The sequence below is a fragment of the Anastrepha ludens genome, chromosome 6 (assembly GCF_028408465.1).
Source record: "Anastrepha ludens isolate Willacy chromosome 6, idAnaLude1.1, whole genome shotgun sequence".
NCBI lineage: Eukaryota > Metazoa > Arthropoda > Insecta > Diptera > Tephritidae > Anastrepha > Anastrepha ludens.
The window spans coordinates 52,784,263-52,795,888 of NC_071502.1; the positions used below are offsets into that span (position 1 = coordinate 52,784,263).

Here is an 11,626-nt window from a genome sequence, read left to right on the forward strand (position 1 = left end):
GTGCGTACACTTACATATGTTAGGTGTTTGGCCGTGCTCCTCCTGCCATTTGTGGTGTGAGTCTTGATTTTATTCCACAAATGGAGGGACCTTCAGTTTTAAGTCTACTCCGAACGGCAATTGGTGTTTTATGAGGATATTTTTTATGACAGAAATACACTCGGAGGTTTACCATTACCTGCCAAGGGGCAACCGCTATTAGAAACTGTTTTATGCTCTGAGATTCGAACCTACGCACTTCCGAATGGCACTTACGTATATTAATCTATGAAATAAAATGCGCATACATTTGAATATCTGTTATAATTAATATAAAAAAATTACATTTTCTCAATGACCACACCCCAAGGTGGGACTGACCATGCATATATCCGGTCAAGAACATTCACGCCAGCAACATGCCCAAACAGTTATTTGGGAGTATTTTTTGTGTAGCTTTGAGAGTTTTCAAAAGTCTAGAAAAATATTTATATTTCCCCTTTTTCAAAGCCATAGAAATCAAAAATATTTTTCAGTGTACTTTTAGTACAGTTGTTCGCTGAACCGCGTTCTGCGGAGGCACTGGAACATTGGGAATGGAAATCCGAATGAAATTCGCTTGAAACACTCAAAGCCGCATAAAATTCACAATCGAATTCAGTTTAGAACTCGCTACGTTCACAAACAGATCATAACCCAAAAGGAGCGCTCTGCTAACTCAACATAATCCAGAGCCAAGATTGAAGTAGAAATTTAAACACTAACAAAAAAAAAATAAATACGGGTTAAGTTCAGGACGAGAAATCTAAAATATTTAATTAGTTACAAAAACTATACGTTTAAGTTCATTGAATTTTTTTCCACGTTGTTGTTGTTGTATACACAAAACGTTTCAGCAAATGTTGAGACATCGATAAGCGACGATAAGCGAAGAGCAATAACACGAGACCCACCAACATCATTATCATCAGCAGTTGTTCATAAATTATACTAAGTAAAAATAGATCGCATCAAGTAGAAAATTTGTATTACATAAATATAAATAGAAGCTGTAATCATAATTGGTTTCATATTAAAAATCCATACTCTACAAGACAAGACGCAATTATTATGAGGAATATTAATCTACTAAAACTATCGACTGGCCTTACGATTGCGGTGTGCATTGTTGCGACCACGTACGCCATCTCCAGCACATGGGGCAACATCTCGAATTCGGCGCAATTGTTGCATGTGGAGAATGTGTTTAATGCGTCATCGCCTGGAAAATATGTGAATCGTGAAATTATATTTCCCAAAAATGTAAGAGCGAACACTTGAGAAATACGAAATAAGAAAAAAAGTGAAATTATTATTCTACAACCGAGTATGTACAGTAGCGAGCATAACAAGAAACACGGTAGTATTAAATATTTGCCAAGTTTTTCGAGTTAAATTTTTTGTTTGTTTGTTTGTTGGTATTCATGTTCCCACCAACGTCATTTAAATGAAACTCTAAAGATTTATACAAAATAAAAAAAAATGAAACCGATTTTCATCTAAACTTTAAATTTTGTGCTCTAAATATTCAGAAAATTTTGAAGTACACAGTTTTATAGCACCTTCAATTTGGGTATAATAAAGTGAAAGTTATAAGCGCCTGAATTATCGCGTTAATTTTTAATATATTGTATATGTATATGCATATATATATATATATTTTTTTTTGTTTTGCTGCAAGTGCAATTTATAAAAACTGGTGCTGATTGTTTTGTTTTTTCTTTCACCATAAACGAATTTTTATACTGCAAAATGTGCAAAAAGCCGTCAACAAAAAAACCAAATTCTAAAAATCCACGCGATTTTTCAGCCCCTTAAAGCTTAAAGCGGCCGCCGTAGGCGAAAGGGGTGGGTGCGAGACTACCATTCGAAAGTGCACAGGTTCGAATATCCGTGCATGAAACACCAATTGACAAAAAAGTAATTTTAAATAGCGGTGGACCCTCGGCAGGCAATGACAAACTTCCGAGTTTATTTCCGCCATGAAAAAGCTCCTCATAAAAAAGAATTGGCCGCTCAGAGTCGGCCTTAAATTCCCAGGTCCCTCCATTTGTGAAACAACATCACGATCACTACAAATAGGAGGAGGAGCTCGGCCAAACACTCAATAAAGGGTATAAGATCCAATTATATATACGAAATATAATAAAATTTCAAGAGGCATTTATTTCAATATTCAAATTAAAAACGTTTATAAAATAAATGATTTTTTTTTTTTAATTTTTTAGCTAAAGCATGAACAGTACTAAAAAAAAACTTAACAACTTATGTTGATGCTGCAAAATGATGTGTTGAAAAGAAGTCGAGAAGTATAAGTGAAATAGTTTTTTTTTATTATACAAATTTTTCTAAAGCAAAGTCGGAAATTCTAATTAACCATCGCATACCTTTGGAGAGTTTACAATGCTTTGGCAGCACCAGGCACCAGTTCTGGTCTGTATAAGACCAATCATGATCAGACAAGTCAACTTAACCTTATCTATTGTAGCAGGGGATTTTTCTGTATTTTATTATCAGTGTTGCTTTCCTAATTAAAAAGACGCGAAGTGAGTGTGCTTGTGTGCTTTTTGTACTGAAAATGAAATTAGTAATTCAAATGAAATTCATCTTCAAGTCAAACGTCATACGTTTACGTACGAGGTGTAGTTATTAAAATCTGGGAATTTGTCAATAAAACGTAATCAAATTAAGTTACGAGCAAAATTTATGTATTGTTGTGGTGCAAAAACAGTTGTTTTCGACGAGTTTGGCCGCACATGGTCGTTGCGTGACCGCAGCAGCTTCAGGGAGCCAACATCGAATTGTCCTGCCACTTTCCGTCATACTGGCATCCTTCGTCGCCTTGAGCATCGTCGCTTTCCTTGGCCGCTCCACATCTTTTTTCTACCCATCGCTGACTTTACTTACGGGTCTCGGAGGACAACCCAAATAGCGAGATTTCATTTCCAGTGACTACCCCACCCCATATCTGCTTCCGCTAGATTTCACTAAAAATTTAATCACAACACATTGCTTGTAATGTAACCAACTCAGTTTCATGACGACTGTAAAAAAAAATTGTTTTTGTTAAAGACGCACGAAGTACAGATCATTTGATGCCAGTATTGAATTGGGTTGGATGGTTACCTCTTTCCGTGAATATGTTTACGAACGATGTCGTATTTCCAGTTCGAGCTTGAGTTGTAACTAAATTCTCGGAACCTTTTTTCGACCGCTCGTATACATTGCCTAACAATCCGCATTGCGTGCTCTATTTGGGTTGAATGTTGTTTTGCAAAGCTTAAATTGATTCATCTAATTTCGATTACAACAAATGTACGGCTTCGTTGGTTGTGTGGCATATCGCAACGTCTTACTGAATCCTTTTAGCGAAAAAGACTATTGAGCACTTTCTCTGTAAATGTCCGGGTGTTGAGGACAGTCAATTATGTTCATTGAGTGGTCCTTTCTTCGACAACCTGGCGCGGTGCGCTAACCTAAATCCCATCAGTCGTCTCCCCTACATCTACAGCTCCGGCTAGCTGTAGATATATGTCTCCTGGAGGTCTCAAGCAGCGTTTTAGTGATACCTATATTTTTCTTTTGTCGTGACCTTCCGAGAATATATATGTACGAAATATTTTTGTTGCTCTGGAGCCACCATCTGGTGCCATAGTGTCGATTCTCATTAAAAGGTCCCGTATAAGTGTACTGAAATATTACTAAAATTTGAAGGTTGGGTTTTTATTAACATTATTTTGGTACTACTTTTATAAGACTTTCTCAAAAATGTGTGATTTTAAATTTCGTTTTTCCGTTCACAAAATACGAGGGTGAGGTTAAGAATAAAACTCAGCGCTACTTCGTCTTCCTTCACTCTAAGATCTGTTGTATTAATATTCAGATAAACTCGTTTTGCTGAGATTTATATACCGGCGCTGGTCCAACCACACTATTCACTTCATGAACAAGCTGTAAAAGCCACTTTCTGAAACTTTCTGGAGGAGCCCAATTGGGATTTTTAATTTGCTTAAGCGGTTATTATGCCAATCAAGAAGAAAAAGAAGAGTATTGAGTATATGCGGGACGGAGAATGATTCTAAAAATAGGTTTTGAACTGTGTTCCAAACCACACCTTCGAACCATCAAGTCTAACCGTCGAAGTACTAACCTATTTTCATTGCTTGTTGGTTGGTCGCTAGAAATAAAATTCTCCTTTTCCTGCTAACCAACCTCTTAAACTCTTTTCGAAAGCCACCGATACACCTTATGGTATCTGCTCGACTGTGTTTGACATCGATATTCCATTTGTACAGATGCACAGGGATTTTATTTCGGAAGCCATTTTGTGCCGCTTGTAGACACGGCTTATAGTCATACCTGTTACTTGACAGTTAAGAGATTTTCTTGTGATGAGGTGATATCGTGTAAATGTATGTCGTAGTAAATATTTAAATTTTATTCTTCGCAGGTGCCCATTGTCAAGTACTAATGTTTTTCCCTTATTTCGTCTTATTCTTGCCGACAACATCTGTTTGAGGTACTGCTGAGGGTGCTAGATGAGAGATCTCTGCTGGTGATCTGACATAGCACTTGTTTTAGCTGTTGTTTAATCAACGTTATTGTTATTTTGGTTGTTCACAAAACCCTGCCAGGCACAGTCAAGGTATGCCCAGTGACTGTACGTCCTAAAACAATGATGTTTCGATAGATCAAATCGCTTCTCTCTGGGTGTTAGATTGTTGTGTTTACGAGGGCATGTGAATAGATGTTTAGTGTAGTACGGTGTACCTCTATATGGTAACGCAAAAACAACAACCCAGAACCGTGTTCGATGGAAGAGTCTTATCGAGGCCCTATTCTCCCTAGCGGAGTGCGCAAAGATATAAAAAAATGTTTAGTGTATTTACGTCAATTCTGGATAAGTCGGAGTTTAAGCTGCTACACAATTCAGAACATAGTTGTGCCATTCTCTAATCTATCGTGTGCTGTGATGGGTATAAATTGTCTCTAAAGCTGCGAAAGGTTCACTGATTTTACTATCCTGTAGCTTGTCGCGTTGCTTTTGAAGCAAATTCCGTTTACACATGTGGAATAGAGCAAAAATCCTGCATAGTTCAATAAAACATCGGCCATAAGCAATAAATACTCCTTTCACATATATTCATGCTTTGCAGTATTTAAATTTCGATAAAGCAATAACGCCCTCATTCACTCTTCGATCGGATATTACCATTTTTCGGGTTCTGTTCACCATTTCGGATACATGGAGCTCCCTTGGTCCTCTTGGCCGTTCGACCACAAAATTTTAACGTCTCATTATTTTGCTCCAATATTGCCGGTACCCCTGTGCTCTATTAACTTCATTAGCATAGGCCAGCTATTTTTTAGCCACCCTCGTATGATGATCACTGCCTTAAGCTTTCAGTTTTCTTAAACATAGCTACGCACAGGCTTATTTGATTTCATTTTTCATTGGTTTTTTGTTTTTTGTTTTGTTTTTTTGTGAAATTGCGAACCGGAAACGCTTCACAAAAGTCGGTTGCATGATAAGCAGCGTCTCCATAGCTGGTAGCAGCGCTGATTTTGCACACGCGATTCAAAAGTTATAAACATATACGTATGTATGCCCATTTTTTTTTTAATTTTTTTTTGTTGTAATCAAGCAAAGCGAAAGCCAGTCCTCAAAATTCGAAACAAGCAACAAAACTTATGCGAAAATAATTTCACAGAGAATTTTCGGTGCCTGTTACTACTTCAAAAATATGAAACTACGGTGGTGCAATTTTTATTTATTTGATACTTGACCGCTAGGTCGAAACGTTTCGCGAATTTTTTGGTTTGCCAAATATTTTTTTGTTCTTTGCTAAATATAAATATGAATAGTTTCTATTTTCAGTGATAAGAATTATATGCGCGTGCAAACAACAAAATTGGTAAAAACAATCAAATTTTACAAACACTGTAAGAAATCAAAGCTGAGAAACAAATTAGAAAACAAATTTTTAATATTTTTCAAGAAATTTTCTTTGGAAAACGAAGCCCATGGCGTGTGTTTAAAAACCGTTTACCATATTTATTTATTCACCAATACAAAGTGGGTCCGCTTCTGTGCAGATATCATAAATTATGTCAGCGCTTTTTCCAATCCTCGAAGTACTTCTGATAGCGCGTTTTGATATGGCCTTGCTAACGAATGCTCGACGTTTTTATTTCGTATGGAAGAAAACACCCAATACTATCTGCAGACACAAAATTGTCTAAAACAAAAGCGATGTTTTAGTAACTTGAAACTTGAACTTAAAATTTTCTTTGTATGCAGTGTTCCATCCTATTGAATTTGAACAAAGTGCAAGTTTTAAGTGACTATAAAATACAGTTGAATTTTCAAATTTTTCTTTTGTTGACCCTGCTAGGCTTTTTCTTCCATATAAAAAACTTCGAGCATGAACTTTGTATGGAAGAAAAGGAGTCAAACCTCTGCGGAAAAAAAAATTAAAAAATTTAAATCAACGGTAATTTGTAGTCCCTTGAAACTTGCACTACTAAAATTCAAGGAGCTATAAAGCTACCTACTTGAGATTTTTCTAAAAATTCGGATTAAAGTATTTGCAGTTTTCAAGAAAATCGGAATTTTTTTAAATTGGCACAAAGTTTGGCTTTTGTATTATGGCTTTTGTAGTAGAATGAACTATTTTTTCATAGCAAAATTATTAAAATTATATGCTTAAAAAATTTAAATGAGTAATTTGTCAAGCCATGTGAATTAACAGCCTTGTTTTTTCAAAAAATTTCATATTCTTTAACTGCATAAAATTATTATTTTTTATTCGAAAGATTCTCGTATATATAAGGGGATCAGAACAGAGTGTATTTTATTTATTTTACCGCTGGGAAGCACTGTCCAGATATTTCTAAAAATCGTAGATACGATTCGATTTTGCTTATGGCCCGAACATAAATTAGTTACATAAAAATAAATCCAAAAAACAATGTTACTAAAAAATCGGGACTACCGATTTTTTTTCTCAAAATTAATAAACTAGCCGCTTCCAAACGCTTATGCCCGAATTTTCAAGGAAAAAAGTCATATATTATTATTAAAAAAATTGAAGTTTTCTACTATATTTATACAAAAATCCTTCACTTAAGTACTAGTTCTTTTGATGTTTTCAATAAGAACTTTGATTAAAACTCATCAAATGATCCTCCACTCCTCACAATGCCACACCGAAACTAAGTTCCCTCAATAAACCTACGATGCGCTGAGTTGGGCTGAACATATGTGACTTTTTTCTGGCCCGGTCAGGCTAAGATGCTTAGTTGCTCCTAGTTTTCATTATGGTATCACATTTGCAATGGTATTTTCTGAGATTGGTAGGCACGCAAAAACGAAAGAACCCTTTGGATCGTATTTCAGGCCTGTGCAGATGGCTGCGCAGATTGCAGCATTCTCAATTTGTCTTCAGAAAGGTTTATGAGATGCTTAAAGATGATGATAAATTATAATGATGATAAATTATGACTGATGATTAAATCCTCCTGGTAAAGTATTCGTCTGGGACTACTTCGGGACCACTTTACTAATTGTTGAAAATCTCGGCTTATTTCCGAATTATCATCTGAATTCGAAGTGATCAATCATTTTCAGATACTAGAATGGGAACATTTTGCTCATAAGAAATTCACACTAAGGTGGCACTTTTGGAGTTAAATAATCAGATGATCAGATAATTACAATATCCGTAACAAAAGAAACGAAATTATGTTCCCTCCATCAGAGTATGCAACATTCGCAAAGCTCGTCATACCTGCAGCTTCTACAAGAGTCTAAGAGTCATTATGACCCACCCTTAGCCTTTCCACCTCTCTTTCGTCAATAATTTGGCATATTAGCAGTCGCGATGAAACTTTTAACTAAATTTGTTTAAAAATAGAAATGAAAATAAAATTAAAACCAAAGGTAAAAAAAGGAAATAAAAATAAAAACAGCATCTCAGTTGTAGTTTACTCTTCTCTAGCCTGCAGCCTTAAACAACTTTTAACACATCATCGCATACAACTGCTCTTATAATTTGTTACATTTCTTCTAACACTTATATAATTTTACTTATTTTTATGTATGCAGGGCATTGGCAATGGACGCATTATAACCGGCATACGCGCCTTCGATCAAGTGACAAATGGCACTGGCGGTCATGCCACCATCTATTCGGGTGGACCAGGTTTCAATAATGTCACCATCAAACTGCAATCCCAATATAATTATGGACTAATATTTCGTGTGGAAATTTACGGCAAATAATCACTAGCAGACTAATTTCATAATTAACAAAACATACCTATTTTTATTTAGTAATAATTATTATTTTTGTGTTTTTCTTTTTTTTGTTTTTGGTTATTTATACTTATTTTTCTAGAACTAAGCAATACTAATACGAACAGCAAGTTTTAAGAAAAAATGCATGTATAGAGCAAAAGAGCACAAGAAATTAATGACTTATGTCTTCTATTGTTAAACTTTTAAGATAAGCAATTATGCACGTACATACGTGCATATGTATGTAACTGTGGCAGATGTGACTTTATTGAAAAAATGAAAAAAAAATATATTATTAAATATTAGAGCATTTTCATGAAACCATGTGCTTGAAGAGAATTTCGTTAATAAATTAAATATTTGAAGATAATGATTGAGTATAATTTGGTGTACACATTAAGGTGGAGCGATCAAAAATAGAACATATATTTATATGTATTATATATTATATATCATACGTATATATATAGATATGTTCTATTTATTATATAATATTTCATATAATGATATAGCAATGGAATGTTGTATTTATAAGAGTTGATACAAATCACAAAATAAAGGTTGGCAAAAAAGTCTTACGGTATTTCCGCAAGCTTGTCTTTGCAAGCGCGTAGTTCTAGTTGTATTCGTCGCATCGGTTCACGCTAGAGCTTTTTGGAAAGCTCTTTTCACGTGCTAACACGTGTTTGATTAATTGTTGTTTGCTTTTAGTCGTTCGTGAGTTATAGCGTCGCAAACATGGACCAAAAAAAGAGAAAATACGGCATATTTTACAGTACTACTACGATAAAGGCAAAAATGCATCTCATGCTGCCAATAAAATTTGTGCAGTTTATGGACCCCATGCTGTTTCCATTTCCACCGCACAACGATGGTTTCAACGTTTTCGTTCTGGTGCAGAGGTGATCGAAGATGCGCCACGGTCCGGAAGACCTGTCGTCGAAAATTGCGATAAAATCGCTGAATTGATCGAAAGGGACCGGCATAGTAGCAGCCGCAGCATTGGCCAAGAGCTGGGCATGAGGCATCAAACCGTTATAAACCATTTGAAGAAGCTTGGATTCAAAAAGAAGCTCGATGTATGGGTGCCACACGACTTGACGCAAAAAAACATTTTTGCCCGTATGGATGCATGCGAATCGCTTCTGAATCGCAACAAAATCGACCCGTTTTTGAAGCGGATGGTGATTGGCGATGAAAAGTGGGTCACTTACGACAACGTGAAGCGCAAACGGTCGTGGTCGAAAAGCGGTGAAGCTGCCCAGACGGTGGCCAAGCCTGGATTGCCGGCCAGGAAGGTTCTTCTGTGTGTTTGGTGGGATTGGCAGGGAATCATCCACTATGAGCTGCTCCCCTATGGCCAAACGCTCAATTCGGACCTGTACTGCCTACAACTGGACCGCTTGAATGCAGCACTCATGCAGAAGAGGCCATCTTTGATCAACAGAGGCCGAATTGTCTTCCATCAGGACAACGCCAGGTCACACACATCTTTGGTGACGCGCCAGAAGCTCCGGGAGCTCGGATGGGAGGTTCTTTTGCATCCACCGTATAGTCCGGATCTCGCACCAAGTAATTACCACCTATTTCTGTCCATGGCGAACGAGCTTGGTAGTCTGAAGTTGTCCACAAGAGAGTCCTGTGAAAATTGGTTTTCCGAGTTTTTTGACAATAGGAAAGCGAGCTTCTATAAGAGGGGCATTATGAAGTTGGCATCTCGTTGGGAACTCGTCATCGAACAAAACGGCGCATATTTGACTTAAATTGCATTATTATAACCAATTTTATGAACAATTGAAAATTCAATAAAAATACCGCAAGACTTTTTTGACAACCTTTATTTCCTTCTGCCAAGAGTGATTAAAAAAAACAGTTTCACTCCACCCCTAGTATGCATATAAAGTGCAATTCATAACTAACGTACAGGAACTTATTGATAAATTTTGACAAGCTTTTTTTCTTATTTAATTTTAGCCATTTTTTATGAAAATACAGTTCATTCGACTTGAGACCCATATAAACGTAAGCTCCAAACTAAGTGTAAATTACAAAAAAAAACAACAAAAAACAAGTTAACAAACTTCCATCAGAACTTCACATGTTTTAATAAAAATGTTTAGCAAATTTTTGAGCACGCAGATTTATAGCACATTGAATCTACATATAACAGAGAACAAACTTTAAATGTTTCAAATCTCTCATTCAGCATAGCACAGTCAACAAAAATATTTTCAAAACAAGCGCGATTTTTAGGCCACTTTAAGCCTGCACGATATTATAACAAAATGGGCCACATACTGCATATTTAAAATTAACAAAAAAGAAAAGTTAATAAAAAGTTTAAAATTTAGATGAAAGTTTATAGAACTCTTTTTAATTTTATACAAAAGTTTGAAACTTTTAGTTTCCTTCATGGTTTTTGCTCTATATAGTATGAACTATATTTTTATAAAAAAAAAGAAAATAAATAAATATTCCAAGCTTTGCAATATGTCGCGCTGCTACACGAACACAGGTGTACTTATATACATACATATCGCCCCCTAAATACAAAAGGGTCACAACTCAAAATGTACCTTCTGCTCAAATATGAACGAGACGTTATCAATAAAACGGTCCGCGGATGACATATGGCAAAAATACATTTTTTGTTTTTTGGTAGGACTGTTATAAGCTTACATGGCAAATTTCAGCGTGATATGTCACATAGTTTGTTTTCTGTGCTACTGTAAACAAGTCAAGCTCGAGTGTGGAAAATTTTGAGTTGTGACCCTTTTGTATTTAGGGTGCGATATGTGTACGTATGAGACGTTTTATTCGAATAAAGAAGAAAGTGGTTAAAATGCGATGGGTATGAGAAGCTAGCTGACAAGAAAAATACCCGAAAATTCTTGTAGACAAATCAGTTCCCAAAGAACGCCTGAAATAAATTTGATTATCTTTACAAATAAGGACGGCAATCTGGAGGCTGATATCCAGAACAAGCAGCTGGAGTCGCCGGTTTAGTGGATGACATAGACGGAAGAGCTGGTATAGTACATAAATGAAGGAACGCATGTTGCCGATGGAAATTAAAGTGTACGCTGCTATCCACAAGAAGTGCAATTCTGACAGCTGTGCTTATTAGCACAGAATTAATTTTCTCAACATTGCGTATAAGGATCCATCGAGCATTTCGAATTAAAAGTTAAAGTCCGCATATAGGAACTATTAAATAAACCGATTGGATCTTATCCGTGTGGTCTTAGACTTAGGAAATCATCAACACTTAGTAGATTAATAATCGGTCATCACAACAGATCTCTTTTC

At 36.0% G+C, this 11,626-nt stretch overlaps 1 protein-coding gene across 1 annotated transcript; it reads left to right on the forward strand.

Moving 5' to 3' along the window:
- The first annotated feature begins 643 nt into the window (after positions 1 to 643).
- Positions 644 to 8,700, forward strand: LOC128866965 (probable salivary secreted peptide). The gene is made up of 2 exons (XM_054108038.1): positions 644 to 1,281; positions 8,126 to 8,700. Exons 1-2 carry the CDS (start codon positions 1,090 to 1,092, stop codon positions 8,300 to 8,302), a joined length of 369 nt encoding a protein of 122 aa, XP_053964013.1. The 5' UTR covers positions 644 to 1,089; the 3' UTR covers positions 8,303 to 8,700.
- Positions 8,701 to 11,626: the final 2,926 nt, after the last annotated feature.

Coding starts and splice junctions, on each gene's coding strand:
- LOC128866965 (XM_054108038.1), top strand. CDS start 1,090: ATGAGGAATATTAATCTACTAAAACTATCGACTGGCCTTACGATTGCG. Junction 1,282..8,125: donor AAATTATATTTCCCAAAAAT/GTAAGAGCGAAC, acceptor TTATGTATGCAG/GGCATTGGCAATGGACGCAT.